The following is a 21,453-nucleotide window of genomic DNA, read 5'->3' on the forward strand; positions in this document are numbered from 1 at the left end:
TAATAAGGGCAGCGTAAGGGAAGTAAGACCCCCCTCCTTTGCTATTTCTTTCGTGTCCATACTGCATGCTAAGCTCAGAGGTGAAAGCACCATCTCACATGGATGCGAAGCTGGGTGCTGCCTCCATGTCCGCAAGAACAGCAGAGAGAATAGAAGGGGCCATTTTGGTCAGCATTTGGTATTCCTTTGTAGGAGGTTCACAAAAAGGTATTTATCTGTGTCAGGTGATTCCCTATGAAAAGGATTGGGGTAATAGCAGCCTACCTCACCTGTCTCATCCTTAGTCCTTGAGTCCCTTCTGAGGTGCTATGAGTGGTAGTGACTATCACTCTACCTCCCAACCTCATCTCGCCTCAAGAGCAGCATAGACGCCAATGCAGGCTAATTCCTAATCAGGTGGGAACAGATTCACACAATATTTACTCTCCTGGACACTCTAAAGACTAGATATCATCTGTTCGGAAGAAGCCTTAGAAAAATTGGTACAGAAAAATCTCAACTAAAATGACCGCCTAAGTGCATAGCTGTAGTGAAATATTTGGATCACTTTCGCAATATCAGAATCAACATTGGAACAGTCCAGCCCGAACTGCCAAGCCATGTCTTCCCTGGACCGGAATCAAGCATCCTAGGACCGCTTTGTTCGCCATAAGTTGGCAGGGTATGATCAGACGTGAGTCCATTGCTCACTTTGCCACTGGATTCAAGCAAGCCTGGCTGAAGACGGCTGAAAGCCAGAAACCGGTCCTAGGATGCTTGATTCCGGTCCAGGGAAGACATGGCTTGGCAGGTCAGGCTGGACTGTTCCCATGAGGCACAGGGTCAGACTGATTTGCATATGGCCATGTCTGAACTGGGGTGGCGTGGTGAGCAAAATAACGATGGATTAAACCCAGATTTGTGACTGGGGGTGAATGTTTTGCCATTGTGCAACATTCCGTCCATCATCTTGTGTGTTTTGCTGTTCACACTATGTGGGAAGGTTATGCCCAGACGTGGGTCCCGTGCTCACTAAGCCACAGGAGTCAAGCTATCCTGGCTGAAGACGGCTGATAGCCAGAAACCAGTCCTAGGATGCTTGATTCCGGTCCAGTGAAGCCATGGCTTGGCAGTTCGGGCTGGACTGTTCCCATGAGGTACAGCGTCAAGACTGATTTGCATATGGCCATGTTTGAACTGGGGTGGCATGGTGAGCAAAATAACGATGGATTAAGCCCAGATCTGTGACTGAGGGTGAATGTTTTGCCATTGTGCAACATTCCGTCCATCATCTTGTGTGTTTTGCTATATATAGATATAGATATATATATACTAACAAAATAAAATACAATTGACAAATTTACAAAATTCATAACTAATTTAATAATTAATTTTAAATTAAAAAGTAATGATTATTTAATTATTCCTGAATAAACTTGCTGCCCTTTATCCTTACAAACCTAGCAATCCTCACCTAAAATATAGCATAAATAAATAAGTATAACACAATTAATATAAGTTGTACTTAATTGCATAACTAATCAACAATGAAAAAATAATTGTTTATTAATTATTACTTAATTACCTTTCCACTCTACGAACCCAGCAACCCACAGCTAATATATAACTAAAATATATAATAACTACCCTATTTACATAAGTATTAATCAATTAAATATTTAATTATAGATTATTAATAAATATTTTTAATTATTTCTTAATTAACTTCCCACCCTATACCCATACAAACCTAGCAACCCAAAAATAAAAAATAACTAAAATAAATCAGTACTACATAATGTACATAATTAATAAATAAATTAGTAACTAATAATAAATGTACAATAAATTGTTAATTATTACTAAATTACCTTTCCACCCTACCCCTACAAACCCATCAGCCCACACCTGAAATGTAACTAAAATACATGATTACTAAACAATTTACATGATTAATAATCAATTAAATAATTCATAATAAATTAAAAAATAATAGTTAATTATTGCTTAATCAGCTTCCCACCCTATACCCCTTCAAAAGTATCAACTCACACCTTAAATATAGATAAAGTAAATCAGTATTACATAATAACATAATTATTATCAATCACATACTTAAAACTTAATTTTTAAATATTAATTATTACTTAATTAACTTCCAATTCTAGCCCCCCACAAACCCAACAACCCATTACAAGACTATTAATTATTATTAGCAATTAAATAAAACATTCTAAATCACTTAAAATTACAAACTAGGGGGCATATTACCAACAAGTAGCGATATTTATCGCTAAATAGGCTTAGCAACGATTTTTTTATCGCTGCCTATCGCTGGATATGTTAGCGGAGAAAACATGCTATTAGCAACGTTTTTCTTCATTGTGCTAAAATATCCAGTGATAGCGCCGAAATGCGTGAATATTGCTGAGAATACATCGATATTCACGCATTAGCGACGAAATGCTCTTAGCCATGTTATCCACCTCCCATTGGATAACATGGCTAAAAACTGGTGAGAGCAGGCGTTGGTTTTTGGCGATAGCGGGAATATTTCCATCGCTACGCCTGCCTTGCTAATAGGCGATAGCGACGTTAGCGACTGCTTTCAGTCGCTAACAGGTTGGGTACGCTCATTTTGCATGTCATTTGCGATAAATATCGCTCACATGCAAAGCGGGCCCCAAAACGCTCGCTATCGCCTAAAAGCTGTCGCTAACATCAGTTAGCGACAGCTTGCTAATGGAGCGATAGAATTATCGCCGCTTAGCGGCCGAAAACGGCCGCTAAACCAGCGATAATTGCCTATAGCCACCCTTGGTAATATGCCCCTTTATTCTTGACAACAATATTTCTGTATCATGATATTTTCGTATCACAATATTTTATTCCGATATTTTTGTCTCCCAATATTTACAGCTCAATATTTTGCCTAAGTACCAACATTTTGGCTCTGAAGTGCTATCAGCCTTAGGGCCAGATGTAGGTAGCCCTTTACCGATCGATAACGGCCGAAAATCAGTATTTTCGGCCGTTACCGACCGGTATTGAGCAATTGGGATGTAGGAAAGCGAAAATCGTCAGAATCGGTAAATTTTCCGAATCGGTAAAGTTACCGAATCGGTAAAATACCGAATCGGAAATTTTACAGAATGGGTAAATTCACCGAATCGCAATGGTCTGCGATTCGGTAAATTTACAGAATCGGTAAATTTACCGATTCGGTAAAGTTACCGAATCGGTAAAATACCGATTCGGTAAATTCCGAATGTCCGATACCAAATTTTACCGATTCGGTAAATAATACCGATTTTTCCCCTACATCTCATTTACCGATTCTTGAATACCGAATTGGTAAAATTCGGTATTTAAGAATCGGTAAATTACATTTACCTACATCTGGCCCTTAATCACTTGGGATCCCTGGTTTCTAAATAAGTGTCTTTGAATGCTATTTTAAAATTAAATGTATGTCTAAAATGGATTTCCTAAGTCTCCATTGTCCCTTGTGGGAAATGGTCTAGAGGTTATGAATATGAGGAACATCCCATGATGAGAATAAGCTAGTTATTAAGACTTGCAAGGGCACAAAAGAGAAGATGGTGAAATGCGTAGTGAAATGTAGGGGTAGCAGATATACTGAGAAAAGTAGCTTCACAATAGGACGCCCTATGGACAGGGAAGGGATATAAAGACCCAAGTGGCCAAGATTGTAAGACATCCACAATTTCCACACAGGAGAGGGCTCTGGAATGAGGGAACAGCATTAGGCAGCTTAACACAGTCGAAGCACTGAGACATGCATTGTCATAGATTTGAGAGACTCAAATGGAAAAGGAGAGGCAGGGAAAACAATCAAATCAGCAGGTTAACCATGCCTAGTTAGCCTTGGAAATGAGACCTGTGCCATCATTACAGATCAGTAGATCCTACAGTGAGTATGGGACTAGGTACGTGCATGAGCCAACACACCACCAAGGGATTGCAGATGTTGGCCAGTCCAAATCAGAGTGGGTATGGACCCTACTAGATACAGCAAACGGCCTTGGCATATGGTGCGGATAAATATTTACTTTTATGCCCCAATCAGCAGGCAGAGAATGTCCTTACCTGAAACCATGGTGGGCATCTGTGAGAGTGCAGAAAATGGGTTCTGATGCAGGGAATACTGCTGCAGTTTATTCACCTAGGGAATTCAAAGAGAGAGAAATGGCAACAACATTACTGAGCTTCATCACTCATGCACAGTGTACAGGAACAAGAGAGCCCTTGGAAGGTGGGAGGGCAGGTCTCCCAGAAAGGAAGAATTGGGAGAGGTATGAGTGAAGGACCTAAGGAGACTTGGGCAAGGCTACTGGCTGTAGGAGTCACATTGTTCAATTAGGGAAAGGCATATCTCTTGGAGTTAGTGGATATGTACAGCAGATGTGGCAAATTGTCTGGAGAAGACAACAGGGAAGGTGCTCAAGGGGTGGTGGGTGATTTTTCTGTGGAGGAAGGGAACTATAGAAGGCACCTGTGAGAGTGCAGAGAACGGATTCTGAAGGATGGCACACTGCTGCAGCTTTTTTACCTAGACAGCCAAGAAAGAAAGAGAAGTCAGAGCTTCAGAATTCCTCCTGAGGCAGAGAACGTGTTAGGAAACCACAGGCAGGACTGGAGAATGTAGAGGAATGTAGACTAGAGCTGACAACTCATCCACAGATAATAATAGTGCTCAGTCCTGAGGGGATCTGCTGGGATGATGGGACAAAGTAAAGTGAGCCTAGTTGTGTAGGTGGTACGATAATGGGAATTTGGGGAACTCTTTTAGAAAAGCGTATTTGCGCAGACTTTCCATGGCCAGATTTACTGCCTTAACATCAGAACTTGAATGATCCGCTTCTTGTTAGCTTAAAATGTCTTTTTTTGTGACTGAGATGTCACAGACTTTCTGTATCACATATATTAGCAAAGGTCTCCCTGGATGGATCTCGGCGTGGATGGGGAAACCAAAAGACGACTTCCAATCCATATATGGAACTTTCAGGAGATCTTATTATGATTTATCAGGAATATCGGTACAAAACACAATATGCCAAAAAGAACAAATGCAACTCTTACCTCTGCCTGTGTCACTGGGTATTGACCCTGAACTTGAAATCCCTACAAAGTAGAAACAGGCAATAAAGTCAGAACATTTTGGACATTGCTGGTTACCTTTCACCTGGAGGGTGATGAGTTGTTGTGCATACCACTAGATTATGACACTTTCTGACCACCTTCACTAGACTACTGGCAACATTCCTACTCCCCGTCCGGGATAGCTTCACGGCTACTGGTCAAGATGAACATTTACTGACTATGCAACTATTGGCAGCCCCATACTATCCCAAGGATATTGATCCAATACCATCTTAAGGAGAGACGGTTCCAAACCACATTAACTATAATATAAACAGCCCATGTTATAAATACTGATTAGGGAATCTGTACCTCATATTACACAAATCGTTACCTGATTGGCTGAGAGAAGAGCCATTCCCAGGGACATGTTTGGGCAATAGGGAATGGATGGTCCCTTTGGACTAGTCTGAAATGAAAGAGAAGAGTTGTTAACACCCACCACACACACTCAGACATTCTACATAGTATAATGAATCACATAGATCACATTCCTAGCTACATAGGATAACGTTTTTGTAAATGCATTGATGATATTATGGAGATAAATAAATGACCAGAGACATATTTATCATCACAGGCAGCATTCTTTATCATAGGCTTTAACTACACCTAGAAAAATACAGACCATGAGTTCCTCCAATGTTGTGACACTCATTTGTGCTCTTCCATTGCTTTTTGTCTTTGCCCAACATTGCCTCGTTGCACTGCCACACCTCTGTGCTCCTCCGTTTCTTTCCATCTCACCATCCTCAGCTCCTCGCCACCCCCTCCCATCACTCCCATCCTTGCTTTTTTATCCTTAAATTATTCTTTTTTCAAGATGGCCTACATATTGCTATTAGACGGCCTGCTTCTTTATTTTTTAGATCCCAAGCTTACATTTTTGCAATTTAAAATGCTGTTAAAATATGTCATCTGTTTGAATCGTAAATTGCCATATAAAAAAAAGCTAAAATTGTCACGGGTTCATTATGACACATACATGTCATGGCGCATCGGTGCCCACAAGTGCCTGTCTTGAAAAGCTTTTTCTTTCAGAACTCCTGCTTCAAGATGGCCACCCTTGCATGTAAATATGCTGTAATGTGGTAGCAGCAATCTAGAACAGGTTTTCCCATTAAGACAAAACATTACAAGATGGCCAGCGGTAATACCCGGTTGACTAGTTAGATTTTTTATTGAATTTATCAAGATGCTTTCCAAACAAGCATTGGCAAAACCAATAACTTAGTTCTTGTATTTTAAAGGCAAGACCTATTCGTTTTGTCAGTGCTCGCTGAACTCGAATTTGCAACCTATTGCGTCTAGAAGTGGCTAAGGCGACAAGTTAAGGAAAAACAACAAGGTATCTATGACAGACAAGCAGGTTTTTCTGATCGATAGGAGTCGTAATTGCCTAAATATCCAATGTATTTTTTGCAGTTATCATTTCCCTCCTTGGGTGTTGGGATATCAGAGGCAAATGGGTGCATTAGCACTATTGTACAAACGATATGTGGTAATGATGCAGTGGCGCAATGCAACATGATGAGCCCCCCTGAAGAACAGAAAGAGGGGTCTCTCAGTCCCCCATATCTCACAGATATTCATTTGCCTTCGGCTGACTATGGGCTCCACAAAGAGTAGGGGGACCCTGAAATGTTGAGGGCTCACTGCACAGCAGGGGCTTGTGTTACGCCACGGCAATGATGGTGGATCCGCATAAAAATATAGGGGCATATTATAAGGACAGGCGATACATTAGCGCCGCTTTTATCGGCAGGAAACCGCCGATAAAGTGGCGATAATGGCCTTGATAATATGCTCTATGAATTCCAATCGAAGTCCATGTTAGCTAACCTCTACGTAGATCACCTCTTTCAAGTATGAATAGACTACAACAAAGTAAAAACTCTGCTGCTAGACTAGTCCTAAATATAAAGCGACAAGCCCACATCTCCCCTGCATTATGGACCCTACATTGGTTACCGGTTGCCAGAAGATCTACCTTCAGCTGCTTTGTATCACTCACAAAGCAATACATGGAACAGCACCACTTTTCACCGTGAAGAAAATAACAAAATACATACACCAAAGAAACCGCTGCTCCAGATTGGCTCCCCACTTCAAAATCCCAGCATAAAGGAAAAAACAATATGGGTGGAACATCTTTCTCTGTTCAAGCAGCCAAACTATGGAATTCGTTAACCCAAAACATAAGACTCAAAGATAACCATCTTATCTTCAGAAGATTACTAAAGAGCTGACTCTTCCATTTAAAATACAAATGTCCAGCAATAGTATGCAGTAGACACCAATGGAGCATATATGTCTTTTTGTAAATATTTATACTGTGATTGTATGTATGCATTCAGATATGTGCATTTCTTTGTGCAAATGCATATATTACTTATGAATAAAAATATACATACTTTCTTGCATTTATAGTTAACAAATGTGCAAATGTATATTTATGCTTAACATGTACATAGGTCATTACATACATTAAATATATATTTGACTACATGCTAATGAGTCTCTAATATTATCACACATTACAATATATAAACTAGATTATACATAAAGTATTTGTAAATGTTCACTATTAAATACACTTAAAAATATCATAGATACATAAATCATAAATAATTAAATAATAATATAAAATGCAAACATTAATGGTAAAAAACAAACACTAAAATAATATGGGTATGTATCTGTGTGCGTGTGTGTGAAGAATAAAAAATAAATACATTCAAAAATACATAAACAAATTAACCAGTGTGTGTGTGTATATATATATATATATATATATATGTATCTTATATTTTCATCATAACATCCACATGTAAGTAGATTAATACATTAATACAAATACATGGTTATAAGTGTATGCTTATGGGTTTATTTAAGTATAATTTCACATCTGTCACAATGTGTAAATATGATTATAGCATATGTGTCCTTCACTATTGAAATGTTAGGGTACAAATATACATTTGAATACAGAAAATTATAGAAAATAGAAAATATATTTTACAGCAAAAATAGAAAGCCTGAATTTGCAAATATTTATCCATGTTAAACATATATGGGGCTTTTTATATACAATTGTATATCTCCTGATTATTTTGCATAGGCATGTCATGCTACAATCTGTATGTATGTATACCTTTTATGTGTGGTTATGTAGCTACATATTTATATATTTTCCTCCCACTGCAGAGAAAACAAAATATTAACTATTCTCTCCAAATCACTATTCTATGATGCATCCTATTCCTCTTTCAAAATATCTCCTATTCCACTCTCTGACTCACCCCAAACCTCTTTTACTACTGTGAACTCCCAAAAACCCCTTCCTAAACTCTGACCTCCTCTATCCATCCTTTATTCTGTTTATCCAACTAACAGGTTCACATGTCCACTACTCACAGTAACAACATATATTTCTCTCTATTAATCTAGCATGAATCCACCTTGGGTTCTGGAGTAGTGTGCTATTCGCCAAAAAACACTTTAACGTCACCTCAGGGGTGGTAGGCGCTATATAAATAAAATTGGGCCACTGCTCAGGGCATCCACTTCTAAGGTGCCACTGGTAAAGTGATCTTTCCCTCTCTCTATCTCACCTCTGTCAATTTCTCTATCAGATCCTCTCTGTTTTAAGCATGCATACCCTCTGGGAAAACCATATTACAGCTGTTTTTGTGTGAAAGTTCAATATTGTTTAGCATCATGTAGGCTTGATTTAGTAGAACATTGGTAATAAAATTAAAAGTTGTTCCAAATAGGGGGCCCAAAATGTATACACCGGGTAAAGAATCAGGTGAATTCATTAAGATGTCAACCAGAGCACCCACACTGCAGGTGTCATCTTCAGATTGATAGAATGTCCATTAAGTTCTTGGTAGAGGAACTAAAAATTATTGGAGAGAAGAAAGATAAATTGCTTAAGAGAAGTGTGTGATAGCCTATTTATGCTTTGTGGAAAAGTCAACAAATTAAAATTGAGAGTCTGTCGAGTGATTTGATACACGGATAACAAGGAAACACGTACGGAAACAATACTGTCAAGGGTAAGTGGATTGCACACGAGGGGAACCCGAAGAACGGTTATTCAAACCGGAGTGCAGCAATACACATCCAAACTGGATGGCCGAAAAAAACAATCTAACAATGGAGTAGATGCCCATGCACACTATCACCAAAAGGCGGAGTCACCTTACCTCGTGACTGGAAAGACTTATTCGAAGAATAACAACTTGCAAACATCCGGACCCAACACTAGATGGCAGGAGTATGCAAAGCATGTGTATCTACAGCACACATGCCTCGAACTTGGTATTTCTTTTTGGTAGGTCGGTGAAGATGTCTTAAGGCTGGCTTTATAGGGTCCTGTGCGTAAAATAGCAGATGAATTTTGGAGAACTTTCAGTTTCTTGGTAATAAAGTAGGGTTACAGATTTCTAAGATGTCTCTTCAGTAGTGCAATGTTGGATTGAATAATATTTCAGTGATGGTTCTAAAGTTGGCGCTGGAATTGTTTTCATGTTATGGATCCATTCTAGGCCTGAAATCTGGATGTTAATGTGGGACTCAAAGGAGACAAAGGGGTCCAGGATAACTTCACAACATTGAGCTTTCTTGGTATAGAAGTTTTTATGAGCCAAGATGACTAGACAGGTTTCTTAGATTCGGAGGGCGGTTACTGCTCCGGGAAGTCCTACAGTTAAGAAATCTGTTTTAAGATCTATTTACAGACACTGAGCGAGAACACACCAACATATCTGAGTTCATCCTGGCTGGGATGGAGTTCAAACTGTCAGAAATTTGGGACACGATCCTTAAAAGACCCTAAAAGGCTTACAAAGAGGTGTGAGTCACCAGCATGTATGTCAAAACCAAACACATGAAGCACTTAGCATGTCCCAAGTGGGGAACTGTAGATGTTCAGTACAACTAGAGCAAGAATATGTTGCTATGGACAGAGCTGCCGACTTTGAAACAGGGGAACCAGGTTAGAATCTTGTTTCGCTCAACAGCCTGTCATTTTTGGCAAATCATTTAATCCCTCTGTGCCTAAAAAAATGTGTAAGACCTTATTCAATGTGACTGGTTCTCATTTAAAAGACTTCAATAGATTTCTGTCATTAGAGCTATATAAATCTGTCAAAAAAAGAAGCAAATTGATCATTGAAGGACCTGAAGGTAACCAGGGCTGAAAGAGACACAATGGTCAACTTCTATGGCATGACTTAAATGTTCTCAATTAGCAGGTGGGACTCAAACAATATAGGAAATGTACAGTATTTTTGCATGTGCACAACCATATTTATTGTAAATTAGACAAATTAGGCATAGCTTTCTCAGTTATGGTTTAATTGCATTATGTTAGCAAGAAAGATAACAACTCATTATCATTAATATTCAGGGAGGGGGTATTCCTTTCCCAAGCTATCTCTGACTCAATTTTTAATGGCCCTTGCTGACTCTACAACTTACCACACAGATGCCTGTACCATGCAAACATTTCATGACGAATTCAGGATTACAGTTGGAAGCTGTACTACAAATGTTAAAGTGAGACTTCACATAGCTTTAGCTGTCATGGACAGCTTATGCCACCAACACACAGAACAGGAGCACCAGATCAGCTCCTCTCTGCCAAGTAGCGTCCTTCTCTTATTAATCATCCAGCATTACAGCCAATGGTTGTTGTAATTGACATTTTTTATATTTGAAGTACTGTTTATTCTGGCCATTTTTTTGGATGGTAGTTCTTTGACACATATTTTTGGTTTGTACTTTGTAGAAGGGGGGTCCAACAGTCCAGAACTTCCCTGGAAAGTATGACATTTGAGAGTCATTATTATTTATTATCATACCCCAAAAAAAGGTTTCCCACAGCTGAGTATGGAAGATTAACAGCTTAAAACAGCCAGGTCTTTAGGCCTTTACGGACTGCAAGTAAGGAAGTGCAGTTTCTCGGGGGCTCAGGAAGGGAGTACCACAGTTTCTGACCCAGAACAGAGAAGGAGCGCCCTCCAATGCGAGCCAAGTTAAACCTTGGGATAGTGCACAGGGTCAGGTTCCGAGATCTCAGAGTGCATGTGGGCTGATAAGGTACCATCAGATCCTGTATGTGGCGTTGGCCTGCTCCGGCTCTGGTTCGGAAGATGTAGCACAGAGTTTTTAACTGAATGCACTTTGAAACTGTGAGCCAGCGGAGCTCTTGGAAAAGGTGAGAGACCGAGGGATGCTTCGGAGCCTGTACAGGAGTCTAGCTGAATAATTCTAAACTATCTGTCAGCATTGGATGGATGCTTGGTCTATACCTAAGTACGAGACGTTACCATAGTCCAATCTAGACAAGATTAGCACTTAAACCACAGTCCTTTGGGATGTTTGGGGAATCATCCAGATGATCTTTTTCAACCACTTAAGCACAGTGAAACAGGCGGCAGTAATCTTGATCAACTGCAAAGCACAAATTCTTAACCTTAGGGGACAGGGAGGGGGAGACCCTAATGATTCCAGCCAATGCTGGGTTCCCCTAAGTAGGGGATTCTTGCCCAGGATCACGACCTTCGTCTTATCGCCATTTAGCTTGAGGAGTAATTATTCATCCAAGAAACGATGCAACACAGAGTGAAAACATTGTCCTTGCTGCCTTTATTTAAGGGTGGCTTGAGTTCATTAATTATGGTAAGGAGACTCTTCACCATAGCCTTTGTTACATTCTGGGTGTTCCACAGCACCATCAACGGTTTCTTCCTGGACCAGTGCTACCCAACTTACAATGAATTAATTTGTGTGGAATAATGCATTTGGCAATTTAGCTTTAGCATTGTATCAGGGCTTCATATCACTGCAAAGCACTGGGCCCTGATCCACACAAATGAATTTGGAAACAATAACTGTTATTGAAGTAAAATTTACATTGGACCTATGATTCTTTTAAAAAGACTATCTTCCTGACTACTTTGCTGGTTTCGTAACCGGCTGCCATCATAAGTGCATGGTGGTATCAGGACAAATTTCCAGATCACTAACCACAATATAAGGGACATAGCAGAACAGTCTTGTTTTATCTCCTAATACATGCTGCGGTAAGTGAATGTGTAGATGAACTAATTGAAGGGAATGTGTGGAACGAGCGCCAGGTACCCTAGTGTTGCCGATAGTGAGGTACAAGTACTTGGTTTAAATTTCACAAGAATTGTGGACATTTCACTGTGGGGCAAACACTGACACACTTTTGATGCCGGTGTTTGCCCCTGAGGTAATTGCCACTTTCTTGTTTTTAAGGAGGTTGCCCTCCGGACCCCTGCTCCCATTCCCACCTTGCCCAGGGGCATTTTGCCACAACTACAGCGCTGTTTAATTAAGGTCTGCAATGCAGGAGGCAAAAAGTCAGTCGGCAAGAAAGATGTGGCACAAATAAATTATTGTGTCATGAATCATTATGCATTATTTGTAGGTATTCAAAAATAAAGAGGGTGCAATCAATATCCGTGGTGGCCATACAATGCAGCAGGGATAATACACACACGCACATGGACATTCTCACACGCACGCACATGTACTCACACCCAACACATACACATGCACACACATACATTCACAGCATGCATGCACACACGAATACACAAACCCAATATTTAAAAAAGCACTTATCAGGCCGCAGTGAGGATCTCGAGTGACGGAGGGAAGCCTAGTTGGTTCATGGAGGATTGGGACTGCCGCCTCCTCTCGTTTCAGACCTTTTTATGGGTCAGTCAATGAGAGGAGGCAGCAGTCCCTTACTCATCACAGAGTGGGATGGGGTTAGGGAGACTGCTGACCCCGTCCCACTCTGTGACGAGCATCACTGATGGACAGTCCGCCGTGGGCATTTCAGGGCTTAAAACTGAGTCTATCAGTGACGTTCGCCCTCGTCATGAGGGGGAGGATCACCGAAGACTTTGCTGGGCTGAGGAAGTCACACTCACCAGGCTGTGAAGTCTTCAACCCATCAGATTGTGCCTCAATCAGCCAGGCGCCAGTGCATTTAGCACATGTTCAGCACTTGGTTGCCCGACCATGAAAGGTGCCTGTCAGGCTGACTTTTGTTCAGCCTGACAGACAATCTACCTGCACGGAAAAAAGGTGAGGGTGGGGCCCCTCTGCCCAACATGATAGGGCATGGCAGGCCAATATATCCACATGAAGTGGATCATGCACACAGAATAACATACAGCATAGCTGGGGTAAGCTTGTTTCAAATAAGTAGCTTTCCAAAAACGTATTACAATTTTTTTTAATTATTATAACTACCCTGTCTGGTGTAAATAATCAGCATCTCATACATTCTTTTTATGGGGCTATTAATAATTAGAATGACTTCAATAATTATCAAATATATCTATATATATTTTATTAAATTGTTTGTGCTAAATAATCGCTTTATAGCCTATTGGCCGTTTAGGAAATGTGACATCATTTCTATTTTGACGTTTAATTATTGACTGCCCCCCTCAAAAAAAAATCGAGTTGATGATTAGCTACACTTGACAGGGAAGCTATAATAAAATATAATTTGATACTGATTTGAAATGAAGCCCTGAGATGTGATGTATGTTGCTATTGTGTTATTTGAAGGAATGGCCTCCCTTTTGAGAGCTTTAATTTACTTCAAGAAAATGCTGAGGAAGTATGCACATTGTGAGTGTTCAAGATAAATCAGCGAAACGTTTGATGGAAAAAAAAACTTTTTATTGCCTAATACTTTTGATTGAAATGATTTGTTCGAAAAAAAATTATTTGAGATTTAGCTATTATCCCTTCCGCCAACAACATTCAGGGACTTAATAACTCTTGTCCTAGAATATTTCGGTCAAAATGCTTGTCAAAGAGGCTATGCCTCGTACATACAATGTTACATATGGTTATTCATTTTCAACATCGTTTTACTAAAACACAATTTCAAGGATGGCCATATTCTTTCCTCTGGTTCTTGGTATGGTATGGTATGCATGTGTGTTATTCAGCATCATGGATGAGTGCACAGTTTTCAATCTGGGACACTGCAAGGCCACTTTTTAAATGCATTGGTATTTTTTACCACCCTGGGGGGACAGGATTGTCACATCATTGCTTTGGATTTTCGCAGAAATCAGTATGGCTGAAGGCCAGCATACGTGGGTGGTGGGAACAGTGGTACATGATCATGTTATTGATATTATACTAGAGTTATCAACTGAGGGCCTAGATGTACATGTGTGGGTGTCTGGAGGAGGGTTGTTTGGAGAGATGGTGGATTTTATCACCACAGTGAATTGCATATTGATGAAGCAAAAGATAAAAGGGGAGAAGATATGCACCTCTAGTATCACATAACTGATTTGTTTGACACTCTCGATGACCGCCTCCGGTGTGCCGGTGAGAGTGACAGATCTCTCCGTAGAGTTGGGAAGCATCTCTCCTGCCACCTGGACTTGGGCTCCAGTGCTCTAAAGAGAAGAAAAGAAACATGATCTTAAAGAATCTGTTAGAAAAAGTATGCAAATTGAAAAGAAAGGTCACAGCAGAAATTATCCGCGGGGAAATGCTAGTTCTCTGCATCTTTCCATCCTTTCCTTCTTTTGCAGCAGCTAAGCATGAAATGAGCAAAGTAAGACGTGCTGTGTTTAAGGAATTTTGGAAAGCAGGGATTTTCTATGAAATGCCTTGAATGTGAGGGTCATTTTGTTTTGAGTTACCACTGAGGCATGCATAGAGAGACATTTGCTGTGGTGAAACATCATTGAAAGTTGGTGAGAGGTGGAGCAATGCAATGCAATGTAATGTTGGTGAGACCACAATGATCACCGCCACAGACGTCATGCGAACACTACTTGATAGCGGAGAAAGAATGACCCTGATTCTCCTCGACCGCTCTACTGTGTTCAATACGGTCTCCCACCATACCCTCTTCGACAGTCTCCACAACATCAGCACACAGCAGAATGCCCCCAAGTGGATCATCTCTTTCTTTTCAAGACGAACTCAGAGCATCGGAATCCCTGCTCCATCTCTGCACCAAAGAACATAATTTGCGGCATATCCCAAGGATCATATTCAGCACCACACTGTGCAACATCTGCATGAGCCCCCTTGCAGACGTCGCCAGATCCCATGGACTCAAAATAATTTCCTAAGCAAATGACACTCAGCTAATCCTCTCACTCACCGAGGACCCCTCCAATGCAAAAACAAACTTCTACAACACCATGACCAATGTAGGCAAATGGATGAGAGACAGCTGCCCCATACTGAACACCGACAAAACAGAAGTACTGATCTTCGGGAAGAACACCTCCGTAAGGGACCACAGCTGGTGGCCTGCAGAACTCTGACCAACACCCACACCGACAGACCATGCACACAACTTCGGCATCATCCTCGACAGCCACTGACCATGAAAAGATAAGTCAATACAGTTGCTTCCTCCTGCTTCCACACCCTTCGCTTGCTCCGCAGACTCTTCAGATGGATCCCCATCGACACCAGAAAGACCATCATGCAAGCCCTTGTTACCCGCTGCCTTGACTATGGCAATGCTCTCTACTCCAGAAACTCCACCCACTCAAAAGGCTTTAGACTATACAGAACCGCACAGCCTGACTCATCCTAGACCTCCCCAAATGGACTCACATCACTCCTCACCTCAGAAACTTCGACTGACTCCCCGTCCAGGAGAAGATGCCAGTTCAAGTTCCTAACACACGCATACAGAGCTCTCAATGATCAAGGACCATCATATATCGACCACCAACTGAACTTCCACCTACCCACAAGACACCTGCACTCCGCCTCCCTCGCCCGCATCTATCACAGCTGCAGCGGAGGCCACTTCTTTTCTTTCATCGCTGCCAAGACCTGAAATGACCAGCCCCTCCACCTCTGAACAGCACCCTCCCTGGCGGACTTCAGAAAGAAACTCAAGACATGGCTTTTTAACTGAGACACAGCATCCTCAGCACTCAAATGCTGACTGATTGAATGCTATTCTTGACAGCACCACTGGATTTTGTTTAGACTGTATGGATTGGGATGCCTGGGATAATGCTGTACTTAAACAGCATTAAGAGATCCTTGGATGTGTTGGGATTATCTGGTATCAAACAAACTGAGAGACTCTTGTCATTGAGACACACTGTGAGTAGAAACCAATAAGGAATAGATGGGAGTAGTTGAGTGACTCCATGCTTAGATCGTACTTAAAAAAAAGCGGAGAGTAATTGAGACATTCTGTGTAAACAATATATAAAATGGATTACATGGTCTGAGTTTAGGTACGGCAAATAGATACTGGGAGCATTCGGGCCGCCATGTGGTTGAGCAAGACTAAAGTGTCTGGAAGCAGTTGGGACACTCTCTGGGCAGACAGAACTAGGAGATGTTTCAGTGACTGGGACACTGGGTGGTTAGAAAACACTAAGAGATGCTTGGAGTGGTTGGAACACTCTAGTTAGAGAGCACTCAAAGGTGCGTGGGGTGGATAGGAAACTGAGTGGTTAGGCTGCACAGGGAGATGGTTGGAGAGGCTGGTACACTCTGGGATTAGATGGCACTGGGAAAGGCTTGGTTTGGTTGGGACACTCTGTGGTTAGAGAGCACTGAGAGATGATTGGAATGGGAGGAAATCGTTCGGATTAGCCAGCACAAGAGTTACCTGAATTGAGAGGGGTGCACTGTGGTGAGACAAGAAACAGAAATTGAAGTCAGATACCATCTGCCAGGCACTTTTCCTAGCTTTTTTTGTTCTCCCCAACCTTCCTCATTCTGCTACAATTCCATTTGTCAATTCCTAAAGTTAAATATCGCTCTCTGCCTCATACCCTGAATAACTATTACAAAGAACCTGATCCCAACATATTTGCCAGGAGGCTGTTTTAGCACCCACCAATCTATATGTTAAAAAAATCTTTCTACATTCAATCATTTTTGGTTCAGGTATCCCCACTCTATCTTCAAATTTACTCAAATAAACAGAGCTTTACTTCATTAGTACTCTCAAGCAAACCACAACCTGCATCAACAACTCACCTCTCGTATCTCCTTGATCCTCGAACCAGCTTTTCCAATGATGGAGCCACATTGGCTGGAGCGTACAACCAACCTTAGAGTTGCTGACGGTGTAACACTCTCTGTGCCATTATCATTTACATGACTAATATCCTGAAACAGAAGGAGCAGGAGATTGTTAACCTACCACTGAAACAACACATGAGCCTATCAAGAGGTGGCTCCACTTTGACACCATATTTGCCCTTTCTCAGGAAATGGACACCCTAACAACAGAGGGTATTGGTTTTGGCAATGCTAGAAGTTGTATGTTGAAATCTTGACTACAGAAACATCATGTTGCTGCTGTCAAAATATCAAGGACCAAAGTATTGAGAATGTGAGTGCATATAGTTAAGCACAGATTTATTGTTCTTAACTCCACATCTACATACCTTGAAGATATCTATAAAGTCAAGGTACGTATTAGGTGACTGTTTTTTTTAACTACGGCCGCTCAAGAGGTCTTACCTTACGCAAACCAGAGGGCCCTCTCACTGCAGCGATGCATTCATAGGTTCCTGCCTCTTTATGGAAATCTGCTTTACTAGTCTAACTAAGATTTTGAGGGGCTGGATTCAGATTATTCAAAATGCAGCAGCCATACTAATGTGCCACGTTTCTAAATTCTGTCATTCAAAAAAAAAAAAAAATTGTATGCCCATTAGAGCACGGTCAATCGTCAAGGCTATGTGCATCACCCACCGCTGGCTCTGTTTCTTAAATGTTAACACAATTATGTCCCCAAACATCCACTCCGCTCACCTAACTAGTGGACTCTCTTGGTTTTGAAGTGTCAAAGCATGGAAAAAGGTGGATATGCTTTCTGAGCTCTCCCGCTTTTACTTAGGAACAGTGGCGTAGCTAGCCCTCTGGCAGCCCATGGCGGTCCCTGTGTTTTCCGCCCAGCGGCAGACGCAGTGAAGAGCGGGGGGTTGCGCTGGCACATTTTCTCCGTTTGCCGCCCTGCAGCAAACGCATTGAGGAGCGGGGTGGGGGGGCTTGCTGTTGCCGCCTGAGGTGACAGGTAATAGCGGCCATAACTTGTGCCTCTGGGGAGCACTGACCCCCCCTTAGCTACACCACTGCTCACTGGCGTAAAAAAAAGTTGAGGGGCCCCCTTCAAGGTACATGGAAGGGCCAACTCCAGATTTAATCCGGAGCTCTCAGGCCAGAGCACTGTGTTGAGGGGGCCCCCAGCAGCTCAGGGCCCCCCCGCACCATGGGCGTAGTGTTACACCACTGCCACTGCTTTGGAATATTCTCCTGCTTTCCTTTTGGGAAATTCTGCACCTAATGCACTGCAGACATTTTTCAAGGCTTGGCTATTTCACCAATACATGTAAACTGCTTCACATCTCACAACACATTTATTTTGTTTAGCTCCATGCACCATATATGTATGACACACTTCAAAAATGCTTCCAAATCAACAAAAGAATTGTCAGGAGAAATACTTGGAATGAAATCTCACTCTTTGGTATAGCTTCCCCTGAGATTACTTCTAATATGAGATAACCCCAGGGTAAAATGAGGCATATTCAGCCAGTATTCAACAGTACTAAGTCCAAGGGTAGGAATTATAGATCAAAGCAAATGATGGGAATTTGGTACTGGAAGGAAATTTCTGATTTCCGCCCTTTTGGATGGCTGGCTTGAAATAGCTACTATCCGGGCTCGGCGGAGATGGGTAGGTGATCCCTCGCGGACACGGGCAGAGTAAGCCAAGTCTGAAGGCTTCCCCCGATGTACTGAACCGCCGATCACTCATGTGGTATTTAGCCCTTAACCCCTAGGCATAGGACTTTCCATGGAGGTAAACTGTATACCCATACCACACCATATACATGACACTAGCATGTTATTGAGTTAATTTTCTTCTTTATTTTTCACTTTTTAAGGTCCTGATGAATCGCAGGATAGTAATCCATTTGCGAGAAACATGTTGACCACTTGTTGTTTTTCAGAGCTCCACATAGGTCACTCTACCTAACGAGGTGACACTGAGTGAGCTTACTTTCACGATTTTAACTGCAATAGGGGGACCACCAGAATAAAATTGTTTCCGGTACCTCTTACTGCATTTTAACCTTCACCTCAGGCTCAGTTGCCTCCCCGCCCACACACCCACACTTCACCATAGGGCAGTTGGATACAAAAGATCTCCGCCAAAGTGCCCCTCTTTGAGGTGTACCATAGTGCAAGGGTGTCTGTGTGCAGGGGAGGATTGGTTATGTGTAGGAAAGTGTCCCTTCCTGCACATAAACAATCCTAAAATGCCATTTTGTAACTTTCATGTGTGCTGCTTCATGCAGCACACTGGGTGATGGCCAGACCAGCGCAGACCATCAGACGCAGCACCTCGGAACTGCACATGTCTTTGAAGACGGGCCCATGAGACCAGAGGTATGTGGCAGATGCAGCATGATCCGCAATCGACTCTCAGACAGCCTAAGTCACCATGCCTGTGCAGTCCCTCCCAGCGGGGGTGCTACTGATGTGGCCTGCGCCCCCCCAATGGTAAAGCCTGTTTTTCTCCACCAGACAAACCGTGAGCACCAGGAGCGGACCTAGATGCCCGGACATTTTGAGGATATTGATAAGCTCAGCCGGCCTATCCGGGGACGCCCCATAGTGCACGCGAGCCTCCTATTCTCTGTCTGCATACTACCCTTGCTGCCTGTTCTGCAATACTTGGGGCCACCATGATGCTGTTTCTTTCGGCCTTACTGTTCATACCTCACCCTGCTGACGGAAGTGCTCGCCCAGCATTCCTGCGGGCACCTGGGCCTTCACGGTAATGCACCTCTAGGATATCATCATCCTGTGCACTGCTACATTCCTGCCCATACCTTCCCGAACCAGACAATACTGCGTGGGCATTCTAATAGGGGGAGACTCCTCGTCCTGGAGTGTTCTCCTCGGGCCTTCCATCTCCGGAGTTGACTCATGGCACAGCAAAGTCCTCACAGCACAACACCAAAAAGGATGCCACTCTTTAAGATATGTTCATCAAACCCTGTCAAAGAAGCTCGACCAGCGTGGGGAAGCACTCTCGTTCACACCCCCACCCGCAGAGGTGGCTGCAAGAGGCTCATAAAATGAAGACGCACCAGTCACAAGGGGGATCCTGGAGACAATCTTCGGGACTGTCCAGGATGGCATCGTGGCACTCAAGAATTACATAATGGTGGGCATGAAGGATATCAGATGGAACTTAGGCGAAATGGTCAGCGTGTCGAGTCCTTGGAACAAACAATCAACTCCCAAGAGTAAGCACTGGATGGCCACTGTCTAGAACTTATTGAACTGCGGGAAAATAATTTAGAGCTCCATTATCAACTAGAAGATCTAGAAAACAGATCTAGATGTTCCACCATTCGTATATGAGGAGCCCCTTTGCAGGCTGTATCTGGAAACCTGGAGGACTATGTCATTCTCCTGTTTCGTCTTGTGGCCCTAGTACTTGTAGACCAGACGATTATCCTTGACCGTACCCATAGAGCTGGATGGCCTGTCCACTCCCCAGGACAACCACAAAATATCCTCAAATGTCTGTACTACTACAGATAGAAGGAAGCCATTGTGTCTGATGTACGGGATAGAAATGTAATCGACTTTGAAGGCACCATGGTTAGGCTCTACCAGGATCTTTCCCCAATAACACTCCAACGTCGTTGATCTCTTCAACATCTGACCAACTTTATCCGCAACATCGGGATCAAGTTCAGGTGGGGGCACCCCTTTCGGCTCCAATTTGTCTTGGACAATGAGACCAGGAGTGTCCGGACCCTAGATGAGGCCCATTCCCTACTGGATATGGCTGCCCTCCAGGGCACTCAATTGCCATTTCAACGCCCAACACCCTCTCCTGCAGGGATGCGTCGATGTTTCCACCCATCGAAGAAGCTGGTTCATAAACCTACGGAGAAGGAAAGCCAAAAGGAAAGGGCAGCATTGCTACGCCAATTAACACACCGCAATAGTGCATTGGATCCCGACAGCGAACATTGAATTTCTGGGACTTTTACAGATGCCTATATGCTGATGCGACGGCAAGCGATGGCTTCGACTTGTTTAGAAGCCACAGCCCCTGTTGTTTAATGCCTGCAACGGCTCGGAGGACCGGCCCGAATCCTCTGTTTTTGTAACCTTTTGGCAACGGGACTCCCATGCTAAAATGAACTGGAGGACTGCCACGGTTTGTCGCCAATGACATGGATCCTCAGGTTTTGGTAT

General features: G+C 42.5%; 1 protein-coding gene across 2 annotated transcripts in view; it reads right to left on the reverse strand.

The window, feature by feature from the left end:
- The window catches only part of PCBP4 (poly(rC) binding protein 4), a 175,631-nt gene that overhangs the window by 25,388 nt on the left and 128,790 nt on the right, over positions 1-21,453 (reverse strand). For both annotated transcript variants that reach the window (XM_078661160.1, XM_078661161.1), the window contains exons 6-10: positions 17,197-17,328; positions 14,490-14,618; positions 5,477-5,551; positions 5,083-5,124; positions 4,090-4,165 (exon numbers count right to left, since the gene is read on the reverse strand). In XM_078661160.1, the coding sequence (XP_078517286.1) occupies positions 4,090-4,165; positions 5,083-5,124; positions 5,477-5,551; positions 14,490-14,618; positions 17,197-17,328 (454 nt within the window). The remainder of the gene's footprint in view (positions 1-4,089; positions 4,166-5,082; positions 5,125-5,476; positions 5,552-14,489; positions 14,619-17,196; positions 17,329-21,453) is intronic.

The sequence above is a fragment of the Lissotriton helveticus genome, chromosome 9, assembly GCF_964261635.1.
Source record: "Lissotriton helveticus chromosome 9, aLisHel1.1, whole genome shotgun sequence".
In the NCBI taxonomy this organism is placed as follows: domain Eukaryota; kingdom Metazoa; phylum Chordata; class Amphibia; order Caudata; family Salamandridae; genus Lissotriton; species Lissotriton helveticus.